Source organism: Alexandromys fortis, unplaced genomic scaffold, assembly GCF_014885135.2.
Source record: "Alexandromys fortis isolate MF-2015 unplaced genomic scaffold, M_Fortis_MF-2015_v1.1 scaffold_52, whole genome shotgun sequence".
NCBI lineage: Eukaryota > Metazoa > Chordata > Mammalia > Rodentia > Cricetidae > Alexandromys > Alexandromys fortis.
In genome coordinates, this window is record NW_026067929.1 from 10,713,782 (window position 1) to 10,735,753 (window position 21,972).

Consider the following 21,972-nt stretch of genomic DNA (forward strand, 5'->3'; position numbering starts at 1 on the left):
TGTAACAGATAGTTAGTCAGGATTTTAGTATGTCCTAACTCTCACAGGGCAGTTCTTTGTAGCAGAGTTGGTTAACATGAAGCTCTCTATAGACTGAAACATGAAGATCTCTACAGACTGATTTGAGATCCTCATTAAACCATTAGCTGCTCCTGAAGTCCTCAGGGAATTACAGATGAAGCACTGGCTCAGAAGCAAAAGATTCAGGCCATTCCCCTTTATACAACTTCACTTTGTTCTGAATTCCTACTTTTCTTTGTTATCTCTTAGGTGTGTGTTTTAAGGTTATGAAAATAATTCTAGATTTGTTTTCTTCATATTCCTATGATTTATTCAGAACAATCAATAAGTTTCAATATGAATGAGTCAGGTTACTCAGTAGGAGGACTTTCCCCAGTTCAAAAACCCTTTTTTCTAGTTCACTCTAGTAGACTAAAATTATGAGCGATCACACAACTGTATTCACATCTGTTAGTGGTAAGAAAACACAGAGTGAATGTGGCCTAGCTACCTATCTACCTCCTACACAGCAACATAGAAAAGATGACTTGTTTGGAGATAGAGTGGGGGGTCTATCTGCTACAGTCTACAAGACTCAAGTGACCTCAACTGGGCTGTGTGTGTGTACTGAAACAGTGACAGCCCTTTCTTTAATGCACTTCACATCTGTAGCTCCTGCTTCGTCCCTGCTAAAAAGATGAATCACACACAAGAAGAGATTAGTTATAATCTCACATTTAGAAACATTCTCTAGCCATCACTGGTTTCTAAATTTGATATTTTATCTTGAAGATTGATTTTTTTTAATGGAAAATTTTCAGGTTGTGGTGGAACATTCCATTCAGATAATGGTACCATCAAATCTCCTCATTGGCCTCTGCCATTCCCCACGAACAGCAGATGTTCCTGGACAGCCATCACACATGAAAGCAAACACTGGGAGATTAGCTTTGACAGCAATTTCCAAATCCCCAGCAGCGACAGCCAGTGTCCGAACAGCTTTGTGAAGGTTGGTGCACTGTTTGTTTAACTGGTTTTCTGAATGTAAGCATTTTGGCTACAGAGGACTCGGTCATTTCTCAATGTGAAAAAGAGTACAGTTTTACCGCTAGAACTCTTTAGATGTAAAAGCAAGACACCCCAACTGTTAGATTAGATGTGAACCACCAAGTCCATGCTTCCTGTAGTTCCCCATCTTCTGATCTGGTACAGTGAAGAATTAGGGAGAATTTTCTCTGACCTCCTGAAATTGTCATGAGCATTGGTGGATGGTTTGTCCTTTCCTCTTTCATTTTTCTTCCCTTATTCCTCCTTTCCTTTCTTTCTCCCTCCTTGATTTTTCTCTCCTCCTTTCTTCCTATTTTCATCTTTCTTTCCTAAAATGAAGTACAGTATCAGTAGGATAAAGTCTCATCACAAGGAAAATCAAATATATGCTATAAGAATGTCAGGAGATTGAAACAGTCAATGACAACCTTTGTTCCAGACATCAAGAGTCCATACAGGAAAACAATCACGAGAGACCTGAGCAAAAAACCGATAGTAGCAGGAAGTTGGATGGGCAGCCTTTCTGCTCACACAGCAATGATTTTCACTTCCCATTGCCACGATCTTAACTGTGCTATAAGTTCACTTTAGCTGTGCTATATTACATCTTGCATACTGTGAAACTATGCCTTTTAGTGGAAAGACACATCGGCCTGAATTCCATTAGTCAGAAATATATTCATCTCTTTTGTACTTACCACCCACATGTATTTTTATGGCTTAATTTAATATTTTGGCTTCAAATTACTTAACTATAAAATGAAAAGAATGATTCCAAATTCAGTAGGGTTGTATTAAATATTAGAATATGACATAATAGCATAAAACCTAGCTAGTTTTTTATAAAAACTTCTAAGAATGGAAATGCCTTTTTAAAATCAAAGTTATTATTTCATATCATCTCTCAAAGTGTTTTATTTCACATTGATATGTTTGTCTTATTTAAATAAAAATCTAATTCTTACAAACTAGGCACATAATAAAAAAGAATCAATATATGCTTCTCTTAATTGCTTTTTTCCATGAAATAAGAGAACTCTCTTTTCATAAGATGAGTCAACACAAAGTGTGTAAACATGAAGTCTTATACATTATTCAATGGGAAAAAGTTAATCAGGGAAACTGACTGGGATCATTCTTCCTCTGGATAGAGTGGAAGTCCCTCTGAAAGTGTCATACAACCCAAGTACCAGCAGAAAGTGATATCAATTAGTAATTGACAAAAGTCAGCAAAGAAACACTGTTTCATCGAGTGTGAGGCTTTCCATTGACAAGACTATGATAACTATGTTATGAAACTCTTGTTTCTGCCAAAGGATGCTTCTACGTAATGGAAGAAATAAGCAAAGGGACCCAGTGACAGAAAACTACCAAGAGTGGAAAGGTCCTTGCTATGATTAGTCAAGGACTCTTTTCTTTGTAATAGAGACACTAGGGAAGGTGGACAGGATAGTCAAAGATTCAAAAGGTTCCTCTTTGTTCTCAAACTTAGAGTTGTTCCTCCTCTCAAAGACCCTAAGGTACTAATAGGAAAATCTTACTCAACCTTTCCGTTTGGAGGACAAATGCACAGAAGTCAAACCAGATGAAGGACTCTCTGTACCTTTGGGTACAGAGACTTGCCATGGTTTTACACACTTATAACCCTAGCATTCAAGATGTAGAGGCAGAAGCATCAGTGTCAAGTCCATTCTTGGTTGCACAGGCAGTTTAAGGACATTAAGAAAAAATACACAGTGGTTCAAAGAGGCACAATGTGTTTGTGTGTCTTAAGCAACTTAGTTACACCAATTAAAATAGACAGATTATTGGAATTAAAACATGATGTAAGAGGAGACAAACTCACTTCAAACCCAACCATACAAATAGGTTGAAAGAGGAGGATATAAAATGATAGATCATGGAAACATTAATTTTTTAAAAAGCAGTAATTCCCACATTAACTCTGCTAAAATGAAACCCACAGATTGAAAATATTGCTGTAGGAAAGAGATATCTTATGAGAATAAAACAGTCCACTGGGAAGACAAAATGAGACTGAATGTTATTTCTTGAAACAATATGCCAGAAACATGAGAGCAAAACTTAATAGAGCTATGTAGATAGCTCTTCAGCTGGGTTAAGATTTCAGCACTTGACTCTCAGTAGCTCATGGGGCAACAGCTAAACAATGCACCAGGATGCAAGGGAGCTCTGAGACTGTGAAGCAGTAGGATAAAATTGACAGGTGTAAAAGAAACCATACACTAGCAATAGCATCCACATTTTGATGTCTTTGTAACATACCAGGATAGACCACATACAGAGATGAAAAGTAATAAAACCCCAACAAATGAAATAATTAAACTGCAGAGAATATTTTCTCTGACGGTATAAACTCAAGCTACAAAGCTATAGTAGAAAAAGAGTCGGCCTTGCACACGTCAGAGTGAGCACTCAGCTAAAACAACCAGCCAGAGTGAGCACAGAAATCAAGTCTTTAATTGCTTCCTGAAACAGCATAATCAAGAGGTGAAAAGGGTAGCAGTGTGGACTCCTCCCATCATACTTTGTGATAAGCATGTGGAAGGGGTCAAGTGGTCAGCTTAGAGGTAAGACTTTTGTAACTGTCATTGACCAAGACTCAAAATCCAGAGAGGATTTTAACAAAGTACACTGTATGAGAAAATACACTGACGTCAAACACCTTCAAATACCCCTGGGTCAAACACACATGGGTTAAAAACATACAAAAACGAATCAAAGAAAATAAAACCAATCAAGTATATAGATCATGGCAAAAAAAAATGTTTAAAAGTAAATTTATAATACTACAGACTCCATGTACTATTTTTAAAATTAGTCTTATTGAGCTATACATTTTTCTCTGTTCCCCTCCCTTCCTCTCCCCAATCCTTCAGCCCTCTCCCATGGTCTCCATGCTTCCAATTTGCTTAAGAGATCTTGTCTTTTTCTACTTTCTATGCACATTAGATTCATGTATGTCTCTCTTGGGGTTCTCATTGTTGTCTAGGTTCTCTAGGATTGTGAATTGTAGGCTGGTTTTCTTTGCTTTATGTCGAAAGCCACTTATGAGTGAATACAAATATTTGTCTTTCTGGGTCTGGGTTACTTCACTCAATATGATGTTTTCTAGATCTATTCATTTGCCTGCAAATTTCAAGATGTCATTATTTTTTCTGCTGTGTACTACTCCATTATGTAAATGTACCACATTTTCCTTATCCATTCTTTGGTCGAGGGGCATATAGGTGGTTTCCAGGTTCTGGCTATGACAAAAAATGCTGCTATCAACATAGTTGAGCACATATTTTTGTGTTATGATTGAGCATCCTTTGGGTATATACCCAAAAGTGGTATTTCTGGGTCTTGAGGAAGGTTGTTTTCTAATTTTCTGAAAAATTGCCATACTGATATCCAAAGGGGCTGTACCAATTTGCACTCCCATCAGCAGTGCAAGAGTGTTTTCTTTACTCCACATCCTCTCCAGCATAAGTTGTCATCAGTGTTTTTGATCTTAGCCATTCTTACAGTGTAAGAATGTACATTTTAAAAATAAAGTCAAAGCCAATAATCAAGAAAACAATGATAAAAATAGAAATTAATGAACTTGACATAAGAAAACAGTAGAAAAATCAAGAAAATTGATAAAGATTTTTCAAGACTGACGAAAATCAAAAGTGGCAACACAAATCAGTAGTACCAGATAGAGTAGAATTAAAGAGGTCAGTGTATTCCTGCAGCTGCTACAGAGAGATTTAGACTCATTTTCTCTAGTCACTTCCTTCCTGAATGCCCACGTAGAAGGCAGGGTTATTTAACGTAGACCAATTAGAAGAAGTCTTCAACTGTCCAGCTCTACATGAACCAAACACAACATCCTTAGAGTAACCAGGATGAAATAGAACGCTTAAAAAGCAGCTTTAAAAACATTCTCAAAAGAAAATGTTCCAGATTTGCATGTGGCTTACTTAGTCTTATGGTTTTTCTTTTTCTATAGAATTGAATACAATTATATTCAAGCCTAAACCTGTTAAAATATTGGCAGGTGAAACTGTTAACATTAAGTCATGTTTTTGACCCTATCAGGTGTGGGGAGGAACCTTGGAGACCAACGACACCCTATTAGCCACAAGCTGTGGAGATGTGGCCCCTAGTCCCATAGTCACATCAGGAAACATATTCACTGCTGTCTTCCAATCTGAGGATATGCCAGGCCAGGGCTTCTCTGCGTCTTTCGTAAGCCGTAAGTAGCACTGGAATCTAAGCTGGAGAGGAAGAGCAGGTGCCTCAGATAGACTTGGGGAACAGTGTGAGAGCCCCATCAAGATCGTCCTGATAGTAATCCCAGAAAGGGCCACGAGTGAGCCACCTCATTCTGCTGGAACACCCTCCTTTGAAAGTCAGTGAGATTCAGCCACGGCTGTACGTGCCTATGTTCCAGAAAAAGCAAAGGCAGGAAGAACTGGAGTTTGAAACCAGTTTGGGGGAAAAGATAGAGTGCTATTGGAACTGAATTCAAATACAGGTCATCTGAGTATGATCCAGAAGGTTCCACAACTCTGACAGCTGAGCACAAATTAGGTTAGTGAAAACTGTAGCCAAGTCTGAGATGTTGTGGCCTCTGTATCTGGCTGGATTAAATCACAGGGCCACTATTTACAAAGCACTGTTCAGGGAAAATCTTGGGGGATAGAATTGGAGGTAATAATGCAGTAAACAGATGTTTCAGATGTGAATAAAAGAACAAGGGTGATGGATAAGAGAGTAATGATGGCCAACTTCTGATCTAGCCTGGGTGTTCAGATGGCGTGTGTGTGTGTGTGTGTGTGTGTGTGTGTGAGAGAGAGAGAGAGAGAGAGAGAGAGAGAGAGAGAGAGAGAGTCATTCAGTGTAAAAGGATACATACACTGTCATAATTTACAGTCAAAGGGTGGCATACATTAGCTAGAAGTATATGAAAACAAATGCTGCCTTAGTAACACAGAGGTATCAGTCCCTGCAACAGTGCGGTTGAACCTAGGGAGTTTTATACACCAGAAAAGCACTACTTTAGAACTATGTTCCCAGCCCTTTCCTCCCTACTTCTTAAGTTTGGACACAGTGTCTATCTAAGTAGCCTAAGCCAGTCCTGGATGAAGTTCCAGTGCAGCACAGGCTTGCCTTGGGCTAACACTCCTGCCTCTGCTTCCAGAATAGCGGGGTGTGCAGCTATGTACTACTGCCTCTGCCTTCTGTATTTGCTGCAACAGTCTGATAAATATCATGACTAGTATATTAAACAAGCTTTAAAAAGCAATTATCATTGTTATTATGATTAGATTTAAAAGTAAGGAAGTAATAGTTCTCTAATAAGAACATTTAAAAACACTTTATCAGCTCTTTAGGTGATTAATATAATACCTTTCAAATAAAATATAAAGTAATACTGTGAGATAAATCTCACTGTATGTGTGTACACGTGCATGTATGTGCTTGTGCATGTGTGTGCAAGTGTATCTGTGTATAAGTGTGTGCATATGGGAGCCAGAGAACAACCCTAGGTATTTCTCAGGTACTGCCCTCCTTTTTTTTGTTACCTTTTGTTGATGGAGAATCTTGTATTGGCCTGCAACTCACTTCATAGGCTGGACTGGCTGCTCAGCCAAGCCCCCAGGGGTCTTCCTCACTCTCTCTCCCTGGAGTCCCGAGGGTGCACCATGAAGTCTGGCTTTCTTTTCACCTGGATTCTAATACTGAGCTCAGGTCCTCATGCTTGCAAGGCAAACAGTGTACAGACAGATTCATTTCCCCAGGCCTGCAACTCATTCTTATATGGTTTGTTTCTTTATACGAACCATATTTAATCTTTGGTCATTTATCTTCTTGAAAATATTGCGAGACCTGAAGTGTATTGTGTGTCAAAATGTGTACTTACTTAGCATCTAAAATTCCTCATGATATTCTAGTAAGTCCTTGTTTTGCTCGCATATTGACTTATAAATCAAAGAGTCATTCCCTTGGTGCTCTTCCTCCATTAAGAGTATCGCAAGAAATTTTCTGCAGAGACTTCATGAAATGGCAAACTTACATCTTTCTCTCTATGAAGTAGTTGCTATAGACGATAATGAATCGCCTGATGATGGGTTTTTATTCTTGTATAGGATGTGGACGTAGGTTCAATGGCTCCAGAGGTGACATCATCTCTCCAAACTTCCCAAAGCCATATGATAATAACATGAACTGCACCTACTTCATAGATGTTGAACCTCAGTCTCTGATCATCCTGACCTTTGTGTCCTTCCATTTAGAAGGTATGTTTATTCTTTTCCAAAACTTGATTAATTTTTAACTGATTAAAATTATGAATCTATAGTGTTGCTATAGGACTTTGACAAAGGCAGTGCTTGCAACATGGCTATTGTCAAGTTAGTTCAAGTATTTACTAACATACAATTTTTGATTGTGAGACCGTCTAGAATTTATTCCCTTAGCAATATTCAGCTAGATAATACATCATTATTAATTATAATTCACATGTTGTACAGAAGATTTTCTGAATTTATTCATTTTGCAAAAGTACGGTTAAGTATTGTGATCTTTGATGGACATCTCCCCACCCTAGCATATAGTAACCATTATTCTCCTCGACAAGTTTGGCTGTTTTAGATTTCACAGAGAAAGGAAATTGTATGCTATTTGTTTTTCCTGTGTATGGTTTTTTTCAATCAGCATAATGCCTTGAAATTTATTCATATTGCCACAAACTACAGTATTTCCTTCTTCAAAAAGAAAGAGTAGTATTCCATTGTGCTCATTCAGCTGTCTGTCTATGTGTGTCATTCTCTTCATTCATCAGGCAAAGGATCTGAGTTGCTTTCATGTCTTGGCTATTATGAATAATTCTTCAACAAACGTGGAAGGATAGATTGGTCTTTACCACACTGACTTCATTTCCTCTGCGTGTATGCCCAAGAGTGGAGCTGCTGAATAGTTTTGGTCTATTTTTAACTTTTTGAGGGCCCTCTTTTCCATAATGGTTACACCAGTTTAAATACCCACATATTCACCATAACTTATCTCTTATCTTTTGATAATAGCCAAAGATTCAATCTATTTCAAGGAAACAAAAAATAATTAAGCTATTAATGAGAAAGATGTAGGCACAGTAGTCTAAAATGACCATTTGAAGACAATAATAAACATGTTCTCAACTCTAATGCAAATGCAAATAAAATTACAGATAGAAAATCATTTTCATCTCCACGCTGAGGACTGAACTTTGGGCAGGAGCAGCAAGCACCCCACAACTAAGCTAAAACCACACCCATTACTTTTTATTGTAATAAAAAGTTTTTATTTTAAATAAGGTCTCACTTAGCTGCCCAAGCTGGTCTTGAATTTTTATGTAGATCAAGCAGGCCTATAACTCCTGCCAAAGTCTGCAGAGAAGCTGAAGTCATAGGCTTGACTTTCTTCTGGTTTTTAATAAACAAAAGTACCATTTTATGTATTTCATCCAGAACTGAAAGAAAAATAATATAGTAACTTTAAAGACACAGGCATCACATAAAATTGCTTAAAGAAAATGTATCTGGAGCCTGTTATATTTTATATAGCCTCTATTTTTTCCCAAGCACAGAGGATTGAACTGAGGGATATACACCATGTTTGACAAGTAATCTACCACTGAGCTAAGTCTCCAGGCCTATTTTCCTTTTTTGTTTTGAGATGGAGTTTGGCTAATCAACTCAAGCTGGCCATGAATTGCTCTGTAGGCTTGGTTGGCCTCATACTTGCAATATGCCTCAGACTCGCAAGGAGCTGGGATTACAGGTCTATGCCATCAGTCCAGGTGCATAACTTTTAATTCATTCATTTGCATTTATATTCTACATACATGCATGTAAACATACACACCTACAATTAGACATCCATTAAAAACTATCCAGAGAGATAAGCAATTCTGTGAGTCTGAATAGGCACTCAATCGATATGAGTGAATAAGTTATGGGTCTGCTCTGCTTTCATGAACGAGCACCATGGGACTTCCTTTGCCTATGTTCTGTGATCTTCACCTCCCAAGTTCTGATTCCTCCGTGGAAAGAGGTTCCTAAGAACATGCACTTCTCTGCTCATCTCCCAACTCTAGGGAAAGGGCTGTTGGTAGATAAACAGTTAGGTTGGTGGGTTGAGCCTCCTTTGCTTTAAATTAGAAGACAATGTTGATGCCAATTTATAATCTTCAAAGCCCTAAAATTGATAGTTGTGTGACTTATTGGAAAGGGCTTGTCAGGAAGCATCAAGGAATTTCTCAGGTTCTGCTCATGGCCACCCTTATCTTTACTTCTCTGTGTGAAGTTTCTCTAAGTCTCTCTCAAGAGCAGCACTGTTGACATTCTGGGCTATGTGATTTTGGGGGGATTTTGTTTTTGTTATTTTCTTTTTGTGACAGAAAGGCTCAGAGTATGGGAATGATCCCATGTGTGTTAAAGCCTGCTTAACAGCTTCCCTGGCTTCTATCTCATTCTCCAATGTGGCAGCAAAAAAAAAAAAAAAAAAAAAAAAAAAAAAAAAAAGTCTTCCGATATCCCTTTTCCCCTTGGAAGCAAGTTCTGTAGAGGAAGAAAACTCTGAGTAACAACTGAGTTTATTTATTATAGAGTTCTACCTGCTGTCTCTTTTCTGTCCATGTTTGTCTCTTGGACAAATATTATTTCATCTGGAAATGAAGTTATATATTGATATAGGAAACCACCTCTTAAATTTGGTTGTAATTTCTGGATCAGTTACAGAACTGTGGTATTTCGCCTGTTTACAGCATCACTTGTCTACAGCATTTCTTTCTGATGTTGGTCATTTTCTGTTCTGTGTAGATCGCTCAGCCATCACTGGGAACTGTGATCATGATGGCTTGCACATCATCAAAGGCCACAACCTCTCTTCCACTCCTCTTGTGACTCTGTGTGGTTCTGAAGCCCTGCATCCCCTCACCGTGGCTGGCCCGGTGTCACTCAACTTCTATTCTAATGCATATGCCACAGACTTAGGGTTCAAGATTTCCTACAGAATCACCTGTGAGTAACCCTACTGTTATTGTTTGGAATAATTTTCTGCTGTTATTCACATAAGAAGGTTTTATGATTCATCATATGTCACCAAATTAAAGATTCAGAGACATTAGTGCAAAAAATTATCAATTAGGTACATGATACAAAAGGCGGTATTTTCCTTTAAAAATAAACCATTAGGGACTGTAGAGATGGCTCTGCAGCTAAAAGCACTTATTGCCCTTTGAAAGACTTAGGTTTGGTTCCCAGTACTCACACAGCAGCTCACAATGCCCTCTTTCGGCCTCTGTGGGATATGTAACACACATTCATACAAGTACACACACATATATGCATAAATTAATATATTAGATTATTTATACATATATATATAAAATAGACACTTCTCCTGAATTTTAGCTAAAATTACCCTCTGAAAATAACTGAGATTATTTTATAGCCTTATAAAATAAGTCATTCAGTCTTTCAGTAAAACCAGCACACAAAACTGTTCCTGGGTTTGTTTTGTCTTTGCTTGGCCACATGAATGACTAATGGAAAGAAATAAGGTAGTTTATCTTCAAATAAAGCAATTTGCCCGTCTGCAGAGAACATGATTTACACATGAAAAGAGTCTCATAGCTTGTTCTCAGCAGCTGATATCAGCAGCTAGAAAGGATGATCTCTGATGTTTGCTAGCCTGATAGCATCAATCTAATAGAACACATATTCTCTCATGACCTTGGATGAAGAAGAAGATTTGTTTTATTCTTAACTACTACTTTGGAGAATTAAGACACTGATATATATGTATATATATTCTTCTGCTCATTTACTCCTTATTTTCCTAAAGTACAGTGAGCACAGTTCAATCCCCCTTTCAGTATCACTTAAAGAATGTTGCTGCTACTGGCTTCAAACCATGGTAGTGTTTGGGGAAGTTGTTCAGCCACCGATAAGCTTCCAGAGATCATATAATTGACACTGAGTGAAATAAAGCAGTTGCCACCAATATGACATTTAATTTATGGCTGCTATATCCAGAAGTCAGAATGTATGAAGACTTTTGGCACAGAAAAGAATTTGCCCTGCAAATGGGCAGAGTTGAAGCCAAACCAAATAAACAAAAGCCTTAAATAACAAGCCACAAATTGTATCTAATCTTGGTGATATGTTAGTGGAATGGGTTCATTGGTAACCATAGAAACATCATCAAAATATACAAACTTTATGTAATTTTAGAATTCTAAAACAAATAAGCATGCTCATGGGAATACCATCATTAGGTGGGAACATCTGAACCTGGCTGGATACAATCCATGTAAAAACAATGCCTTATTAGTTATAATGGTACGTCATTATATTTTGCGGTGATTGCATTGTTGACTGCTGGGTATAACAAAGGGTTATGAGCTGTTAACGGCTGGGCCAAATATAGTCATGCTTATCGAAGGCAAATAACACAAATTTGGGCAACAGTAAGCTTTCCTAACTTCACAACTAAATACAAATCTGTAGACCCTAAGAGTGAGGCATTTGACCCACAGAGGTAACTGACTTCTAGCATTTTACCTATAACATTTTATCCCCAACACAGAGGCCCTGAATCTGTGTTCTACTTTGCAGTCTTCCCCTATGAACGGAGCACACCTGGGGTCTGCCTGCCTTATTTGAGAATCCAGTTGCCACGCCATCTCTCTGTCAATCTGTCTTTTAGAATGATGGGACACATATCCCAACATATGAAATAGTCCTTCTTGTTGCTTTCATTCTAGTCTTTGTTTTCGTTTTACTTAGACTTATTCCCCTGCAAATGTTTTAAATGTTCTTCTACATTTCTCTCCTTTTTCTCCTGTCTGGGAAATTCAAAATTATTCATAAACACAATGAAGGAGATTAAGGTCACCTGAAGAACAATTAATATGAACTCTTTTAGTGGGCAGCAAGCAATAGCTTAGACTATTTCCCCCAAAAGATTTGCCCATGTTATAAGTAATAATTATTATCTGTACATTTGCTTGTCTTCTATTACAGCCTGTGGTGGGACCTACAATAAATCCTACGGGATCCTTAGCAGTCCTTCCTTCTACTCCAGATACCCCAACGACGTCTACTGTGTCTACAGAATCAGCGTTAGTAGCAACAAAGTGATTCTGCTTAGGTATGTGAGACAGGTTTGCCTTGAGAAAATCCTTTCGCCTTTGCTCACAGAAAAGCTTCCTTACTGATGGAGCCCATGAGTTCTCATAGTGGCCTAGCTGGAATTTGGAGAAAGGTAGAGGGATCCCATATGGCAGGAAAGCCTACACGGCCTAATCCAGTGCGGATTGAGGTTAAAAAGGGAGCTTGGCCAGTTAAAACACTCCTTGTAATTCTTAACAGTTTGACGGAGCTTCCTATAATGGTTGTCAACTTAAGCACTCCTTAACATGGAAGAGGGTACAAAGGACTAGGAAAAATATTTGCCATTTGTTCAACATTTATTATGCACAAGAAGCTTTGCTCAACTCTTCCCTCAGATGTTTTATTGTGCTGTTAAAACCATCATGATAAATACGCAATCACACTTATATGTGTGTCTTAAAAAGGTCACACAGCTTCCCCAAAGCACCACATATTTAAATGAAGAGTGAAAATTGGACTCCATGTCTGGTGTCACATCCTGAGTAATTCTACCACCTTTTGTCTCTTAAAGATAAATTTTATCCCATAAAATTTGTTTTTATTTGTGAATTAAAGCGACTCCAAGCTGTTGCTTTATGTGGATATATTACGTCACTAGTAAATTATCTCTCTGATTCTCCTTATTCCAAGTGAGACTGATGAAAAGGATTCAGCCTCCATTGTCCAGAGGGATAACGTGCTAGGCTTCTTTCTTTCAGGATGGTTGATGTCCTGCTCTTCAATTTCACATAAAGCTGAAATTTTCAGCATGAGATAGGAAATCTGAAAGTTAGACTAGTCGCTGGGCAATACAGAGTTTCACACATAGAAGCTTGATAAGCTGGGACAATGGTTACTCATCTGTCCCCGATTTGTCACTGATGGGTTCTTTCCTGATGATTTATGAACTCTGAAGCTTACTTTCAGCATCTTGTATGTCTGTTGGGTCCATGAAGTGTAAGGCATGACTCATCAGAGTGATTTAACTCCATGAAAAGAAAGTGGTTTATAGGTGGGGACCGTGAGGAAACTACATGTCAATCCCACCTGAAATTCTTTGTGGAGAAAATGTGCCCTAGGGATTAAGGGCCTACAAGTTTTAGGATTAAAGGAACACAAGCTGCCAGACTACTATGAGGGAGAGATCAGAGAAGGGATTGCTCACCCCAGAATGGCAGAACAGGTACAGCTTGTCTAGGCTGCTTGTGCTAGTGCGTGTTTCTTACATGTACAGGATGCACAGGTTGCCATAACAACGTGCAGATAAATGACTTAGATGCAACAAAATTCTCATAGTGGAGTCTGGGAGGCTCAAGACAGGCAGTTTCAGCATCAGATGGTCTAATCTACTTCCTGGTTCATAAAAGGAAATCTTTCCTAGCTTGTCCTTCAGCCGTGGAGGGTTGGGGGTGGCATTCTCAGAAGTTGTTCATAAACACACCAATCCCATTCACAAAGACTGAACCCTAATACTCCAGTCTCCTCCAAGAGCCCCTACTTCACAACACTGGCAGCCTAGAGTTAAGATTTCAACATAGGAACTTGTTGGAGAAGCATCGAGATCATCGTTTACAGAGACATAAATAACATTTATGTATATAAAACATCCTTACATACATGTTTTCATTTCCTGCCTGACCCTGGAAATCAATGGTCACAAGTTTTTCTTTATTTTTGGAAAATTATTTATAGTGTATATCCATAACAGTGTTTCATAATTCTATGAAACAGATACTGCTACAGAGATTGCAAAGGTGTATATACTAGTAAAACAATATATATATACAGGCTTTGAAAATGTGCTGGACATTTTCAAGTGGACTTTTCTAAGAGTTATCTGTGCTTTTGGGGGTAGAAAGTCAAAACAGATTTGGGTGCCCCTGAAAACTCAGATTATGTTATTCTTTTTAGATTTTTCTTTTGTCAAAATAAATGTGTTGTCTATACATACACAATAAAATCAAATATATCAAAAATAACAATTAAAAACAAAAAATGTCATTGGAAATGGTCTTTCTCATGTTCTACAATAATATTCTCTAAAGAAAACAGTAAATATTACATTTGATGAAAGGGATCAGGATTTTTTTTTTTTTGGTCTGGACCTTCATCATCAGTTTGAAAACACTTATCTGACTAGCCAAAATTTTTTAGGGAAAGACTTAGGGTTATTTTAATACTCATAAAAAGGAAATATTTAGCTATTTGATATTTCAGAATTATTTCATATTGTCATATGTTCTTTAAATCTGCTTGCAGAAATTATTGAGAAAGCAGAAATAAGCCTACCATATGGTTCAAAGATAAAGGCACATATAAAGTCTTCCCTTTTTGGGTATCTGGGAATCATTTTCAAAGTGCTTAGGAGGCAGAGGCAGGTTGATCTCTGTGAGTTCAAGGCCAGCCTGGTCTATATCTGGAGTCCCAGGACCCTGTTTCACAAACAAAGCAAAACCAAAACCAAACAAACAAACAAAAGTGTTGAAGCACAGGCCTGGAATAAAATACTAACTAAGGCCATCAGAGGAAAAGTCAGGATAGATTTGTCAGGAAGGTTGGATGTGGTAGCAAACAGCCAAGGCACACTGGTTTATCGCGTTACTTCTCTTTGGTATGAGTGGTTTCAGTGTAGCTGACAAGACGCTTGGCCAACTGTGCTCACTCAGTGTCCAGGGCAGATGGGAGCTTTACCCTCATTTTGCTCCTGTGATTCTCTCTGCTGCAGAAAGACTGTATATCAAAACAAGCAGGGCCTTACCCTCTGCTAGCATTCCTGTAGCCAGGGTACGTCCTATGGCCACACCAGACTTTGGTGTGTTGCGCATGCAGTTATCCCTACCCAGTGCTTGGAAGGCAGGGCAGCGGCTGTGCCAGGAGCCTCCAGTGATCCACTCAGGGAGCCATGTGTGAATTTCTTGTTAGATCAGTTCAGTGACATAACAGAATTTAGTTCATTCTTTATTACCTCTGCTGCGTATTTTTCAAACCAAAATTATTCCATGTTCTTGTTTTATAAAATCATAACTTAATTTTACTGAGGACATGCTGTATACCAGATGCCGTAATTTGGCTGTATCACTCACATTGTTGCATTGGTGTTTCTATAAACTTCGTTTTAGAAGAAGGAAACAAGAGGCTGGAAGAACCACAATGGAACTATATAAACCAGAATTTCTTTCATTTGTCTCAGTATTCATCACATAAGTAAAAAATGAGACCACAGTGCCATTTACCAAATATCACAAGAAAAATCGAAGAGGAGGAGTAGTTTAGGTGAAACTCAAAAACCTTGCATGTTATTAAGGTGATAACATAGGCCAGCTTGTCAACACTCAGGAGCTATGGAAGGAATTGTGTTCCTTGAAGCTGTAGCCACTAGTAACTCGCCCTTGTTTAAGGAGTAACACCCTGTCCATAATTATGCAAGCAATTCTAGTTAAATGCTAGAGAACACATCAATAAAGCACATGGAAGTGAGATGATTGCTAGAAACAGGAAGGGAGTCAGTTGGAGAGAGGTGGTTGAGAGAATAACGGGGAGATATGATCAAAGTGTATTATTTATGTATGGGTTTGTGAAAGAATAAAAAATTATCTAAAAATTGACCTCACTTGAACCTAGGTCTTGATTGTCTTAACAATTGCATTTTATTCATCTTTACATCCTCAGGTCCCATCACAGTTATTGGTATATTACAGTTACCCAACAAATAGTGGCTTCATATTTGAATACACCTTGTTTATAAGATTTCTTTCCAAGTGAAGCTTGAGTGCTGTGTTGTCAGTCTCTTTTTTGTTTTTATTTAATTTTATAAGAACTACAGGTACAATTTAGTAGGCACACAAAAGAGGACATGAGAATTAACCAAGTGTACTTCACAGGTTCAGTGATTTTGAAGTGGCTCCCTCCCCACTTTGCGACAATGACTACCTGGCGGTTTTCGACGGTCCTAGCATTGGAAATAGGTCCTTGGGAAAATTCTGTGGTTCCACGATTCCACGGGATCTTAAGAGCACCAGTAACAGCCTGACCCTGCTATTCAAGACGGATTCTTCTCAAACAGCAAAAGGCTGGAAAATAAGTTTCAGGGAGACACTAGGTAAGCATTTGAGACATGAAAGTCTTTTTCTTGTTACTTCTACGTTTCTTCTTTGTTTAATTTTTTTCTCCCAGTTAATCCCAGCTGATTTTCATTTAAACACAGAAGAAGCCCAGCTAGAAGGCCTCATTGACAATGGCTGCTTTACTCCTACAGTGGTAAAGAGTCTTGAGAATGTATGGAATGATCTTGTGGCTATAAAAAAGGAATGCTTCAAGAACCTAACAACTTAAGGAAGGAAATAGGAGCTTAGGACAGAAGTCCTGGTGGGAAATGGCCGAGGGTCTAACTAGCACAAGTGGGAATGTAGGTAAAGAAAAAATAGAAATACTGAAGGTCTTTAGAAGGCCAAATGCATCGGAGGTGTAGCACTTGGAACTTGATGGGACATTACAAGGGAATGCAAGTTGAAGATGCGGTCTTAAGGGCAACTCGTTGGATGATGATGTTATGTAAGTCTGCTCAGGTGGTACCTAAGTCTGTTCTTAGTCGTGAAGAATGCTGTATTCAGTTTGCCATATTTGGGGCTGGTGGGCTTGTCAGGTTCTGAAGTAGAGATATTTAAGAGATGGTTGAAAAGACATTTGGGATAGAGAGGGTGGTCTCAGAGTCATTGTGAGATGGCAGGATGCCTAAGGGTGAAGATAAACTGAAAACAAAAGCCCAGTTTATCGCCACTGTATATGAAAGATAATAATCTGCCTAAGATTAGCACAGGAATGCCAGCTTTTTAACATAGCCAGTTCTCTACTTATACTAATTGCATAACTGTGCAATTTTTATTGGACTCAGGGAAGCATTTTGATTTTTTTGAATATTGATGTAACCAATGTTCTGAGATCTTACCAATCCTCAAGAAAATCCCAATCTCTGAGAACATTAAAAAAAGACAGGAGGACTTTCCCACAATAAATCACCTGGGCTCTTTTCCCAGGGTTTTCTCTTTGCCCGTGGCCGATTTTACCTCCATCTCTGTGACACAAAAGCAGAGCTTAACTTCATTACATTTTCTGTGCCACACTTTTCTGAGTTCATTTTTAAAGGTGTTTTATTTATTTATGTGTATCCATATGCATGTGTCTGCACGAGTATACATGCACATGTGTGTGCAGATGTCCTCAGAGACCAGAAAAAGGTACTTGGAGCTGCGGTTGTGGGTGTCTGTGAGCTGCACCTTGTGGGTGCAGTCAGGCAAACTCTGGCTCTCAGGTTCTTATGACTGAGCAGCGAGAGATCTTGACTATTGAGCCATCTCCGCAGCCCCAATAACGCTTTCCAGGAGAGGAGGGATCAGACAGATGCTGACATTTTTTTTGGTAGTTAATTCCTGGAGTCTAATATTTAATTGACAAAGACTATTGCTTAATTTCTTACAGTGCAAAGGATAGATTTCCAAAGGTAAGAACAAATATTTGGTTCCCACATCAAAAGATTTTAGCTTTATGTCAATAGATTTAGAGGATGCAGATGAAAACACAGAGTCAAAGAATAAACAAAAACAATGTGAATGCTGTCTTTTCAATATGAACTCACAGCAGATGCGTTGACCTACACAAGACCTACACAGATCAATCCAGCTTAAATTCAAGCATAGATATGGGAGAGAATTGCACGACTCCACCTCTTACTGAAGAGCTACTGGCCATGGATAGCTGCTGTTGAGGCAGAATCATTCTTTTCTGAAGGTGTGACCAGTCCAAGTGTGACAACACCCACAATGCCTGGGCCCTCCCCCATTAATCATCAGTTAAGAAATCCTATGAAGTTATTTTCTCAATTGATATGCCCTCCTCTAAGATGACTCTGGCTTGGGCCAAGTTGACATTAACCTAGCCAGCACAATGCCTTTTTTGTAACCCACTGAATCTAGTTAGTATCACCCATATATTCAAAGGTGTGGTCACATCCACTAGAACTTGGAAAACCTCCTTGTGGTCACACCTTCAGAAAAGAATGATTCGGCCTCAACAGATGCTGACGTTTTTTAAGCTCCTCATAAGGAGTAGATATTGTGACACTTGTATCAGAAAGGCGCTTTGCCACTGACCCGTTTCTGTGCTCATGACAACAACTTGACAGCAAGACTCCCAAGACACAGACTGTAGCCTTCCTAGCATAGTGTAGGTGGAGCAGTATGGAAAACACTATAGACTATTTGAAAGGAAAAACCCACTTTCCTTTAGATATTTTAATTTTGCATAAAAGATCTCGTGTACTGGGATGATGCCCCTGTGCCTCATGTGAAAATTTTTACCACTTTCCCATCTGTATAAATGCCATTGTCCACTCCAGAAATAATTTAATGATTAATTGCACTTTTCAGTGAGAATTTGAGTATTGTAATTTTTAATTGGGTTTTACAAAGCTTTCTAGCTCACACAACTACGGGTCCTGGCCAGTCTAAATATGTTACAATTTTGTTGATCGTTTGCGTGGCGAGGAAAAGGAGTAACAAATGTCATTGCAGTTCTAGGGTTTCCCGAATCTATTTATTACAGACTTAGCAAAAAATAAAAAGTGCAAAGTCAGCCTCAGCTAGTCGCCTCCACCTTCCTCTTCCACTTCATCCAGTTAAACCCTCCCGTCTTTTCTATAAGGAGACAGACGGTGGACCAGACTGGCTGCTCACTTTTCAGGCTATCCATCTGCCTGGAAAACAGCCGCTTCCCTGCTAAATACCTTATGTAAAGAGGAGAGCACTGTAGCCCTTGGCATTTCTGTTTAGTTTTCTCGCAACTAGATCGCTAAGTGCAGCTTCCACGGCTTTGCTGTTTAGATTACACAGTTGACGATTATTTATACACATCTCCTTTGACTCTTCAAAATTCAGTAAGAATCAGTCAGTGCAGCATCTCCCTGTGCATTTAGTACAGTTGTGTTTCTCATTGACTGAGGAAATTTGGGGGAACTACCCGCGGTGGGTAGTTAGTACATTGAGGCTGAAGTTGTTTCTCCTTCCTTTTTGGAATTATTGCTCAAGTGTGGCGATAGATGAAGGCAAAGCAGACAGCAGGAGCTGGCACCTAACCATGACATAAACTTTTCTTGCATTTCCCATGAGCGCCAACATAACACGGGTAACTGAAAGAAGGGGAGTCAGAGAAATGATTGTGCTGAGCTCCCAGGATCCAGGAAAATGGAATTCTCTAAAAAGATGAGCATTCTTTTCTAGACCAAGTGTTCATCTTTCTTCAGATCATCAATGCCTCTGAGATACCAGCCATTCTGTGGGTTTAGATGACGTATGTCAGCTCTACAAGGCAGAACTCACAATGAAAGCACTCTGCTTTTTCCTAACACTCTCGGCTAGCTTAGGCTTAGCCTCTCCTTTGCCAACAGAGCTCACTTCAGCCCATGGCCAACTTTCACATGTCAAAAATAAAACACTTCATCTTTGAACATATGCTTTTACAGCTCATGCCTCCATACCTTACTCCATTGACCTCATGTCCAGGTGTCTCGCTGAGTCTGTCATGATGTCGTAAGTCTTTCATGACTACTCATTATGCTAACACATATCTTCTAGGCCCAGAGCTAGGTGTGAGCTTTCGGTTCCATTGTCACTTGGTTTTTGTTTTTCTTTCTTTTCTTTAGTAGTTTGTATGTATGTGTGTGGGGTATGCATGTAGGATGCATATCTGCATGTGTGTGCATATGGAGACCCAAGATTGAGGCAGGACTGTGCTTCAATCACTCTTTACCTTATACATCGAGGCAAGCTCTCCCAGTTGACCCATAGCTTTCCAGTGTAGCTAGTAAAGCTAACGGACTTGTTTTAGAATCCATCTTCCCAAGGCTGTGATTCCAGATGGGCCACCTTGTCAGCCCAGCATCTACATGCAATATTAGGTACCCAGCAAGCACTTTACCCACTCAGCCATCATCCTAGCTCCCATTCCCCCTCCCAGAATGCATTTTGTATCACTTCAGCACAGTTTTAATATACAGTACTAAACTTGGCCCAATAAGGATTTTTTGGGCATTGAAATCAAGAAAAGCCCAAGAGACAGTTAGGAGTTCCTGCAATCCAGGGAGATAAATCGCTGCCCCTGGGGAAAAAAAAAGCAACATCAGGGACCTCAGTGACCAGAAACACATCTTTTTTTTTAAATACAAAAAAAAGCATACAATGTCTTTTCTAGAAAACTGACTGCTTATATGCTTTTTAAAAATTATTTATTTATTATGTATACAAGAGCATTGCCTGCTCTTCCAAAGGTCCTGAGTTCAATTCCCAGCAACCACATGGTGATTCACAACCATCTGTAATGAGGTCAGAAACACATCTTTAACCTCTGTGCCTCCTGTGGATTGAAGCCAATATGCTGAGAATGGGGACCACTATCTGTCTTCCTTCACCTGGCTTGTTAGTCATACAGACGTGAATCAGGCAGCATTAAGGGCAAACTCAGGGTGAGAGAAAGGCATGAATACGGTGAAGGCAGGAACATGGCCAAAGGGAAAGAGCTGTGTGCCAGGATTCAAGTACCCGGGATGCAGGTGACTCATCATATCACTGCCTGCGATGGAGCTTTTGAGAAGCCCTAGCATCTCTATGCTCAATTTTCATCTACTAAAGAAGATTAGCTTGAAATATTATCACTTTCTATTTTTTAAGAATCTATTAGAGGTAAAGTAGATTAGTTCCTGGAACATATTATAGCTGTCCTAAAGTATATTTTATAACTTAAATCAAATCAGAAGTTAAATTCTAATTAAATCCTAAGGCAGCATAGAGGACTCAGACATAAATATTACTCCATCAATAGAGGCTGTGTGAATGAACTGAAGAATAAATGAATAAATTATGCCTGTTTTGAAATTACATTTATGTGTGACTGATATTATATATTATACCTATTTACTCTTAAAATTGATTCACGATACATAGAGTTGAGCTATTTTACAGGAAAGAGAAGGGAATACCTTTCATCCAGTTCTGGAGATACTGGATCTGACTCAATATTGAGTGAAATGAGCTTGGGCTCTGGACCTGTTATCATACTCTTGGAAAACATCTCTCAAATGTGGTAAAAGAGCAGACAGCGGGAGGGGTAGAAAGAAGGTGAGAGAATAAAAAAATTATGATTTCTAAAAGGGGTTATAAAAAACAGAGGTTGTAGAGTGTTGGGGATCATGAGAATGAAAAATACGGTCTCAGCAAATGGCAAGACTCTCAAATGCACACTTGAGAATTCTACTTCTAGTTATGTTTAGCCTTCCCAGTTGTGGTGTCAAGTTTAAACTCCGAGAAGCTCCCTGAAATGGTGTAGCCCGACAATAAAACAATGCACTTTCAAATATTCACTGACATGAAAATCATGTGTGTGCTTCTCTGGGCGCCTCTGAGCAGCTAGAGACAGGCTGCTGCTGCCCTGGGTTATCAGTTGAATAATTTGATAAATCACCACTCATAACTCTCCAGGAAGTAATGGTGGGGTATGACTTGAAGGCAACCAGGGGCTGCTATTTGTCTGATTTCCTAACGTCATTTGCTTCCTTTTATGAAGCCTGAGAATGAGAAGAGCTGAAACTGTAACCCGTTTAAAGAAAGCTTAGACTAAGCCTGTTTCTGCCCCTTGCAAGCCTGCCTGGTTTCACTGTTGATTACCTGTCCCCTGAGGATGAGACTAA

General features: G+C 39.0%; 1 protein-coding gene across 3 annotated transcripts in view; it reads left to right on the forward strand.

Moving 5' to 3' along the window:
• The window catches only part of Cubn (cubilin), a 202,893-nt gene that overhangs the window by 156,778 nt on the left and 24,143 nt on the right, over positions 1 to 21,972 (forward strand). For all 3 annotated transcript variants that reach the window (XM_050144800.1, XM_050144798.1, XM_050144799.1), the window contains 6 exons: positions 822 to 1,009; positions 5,137 to 5,293; positions 7,191 to 7,340; positions 9,903 to 10,103; positions 12,111 to 12,237; positions 16,121 to 16,338. In XM_050144800.1, coding sequence (XP_050000757.1) covers positions 822 to 1,009; positions 5,137 to 5,293; positions 7,191 to 7,340; positions 9,903 to 10,103; positions 12,111 to 12,237; positions 16,121 to 16,338 — 1,041 coding nt within the window. The remainder of the gene's footprint in view (positions 1 to 821; positions 1,010 to 5,136; positions 5,294 to 7,190; positions 7,341 to 9,902; positions 10,104 to 12,110; positions 12,238 to 16,120; positions 16,339 to 21,972) is intronic.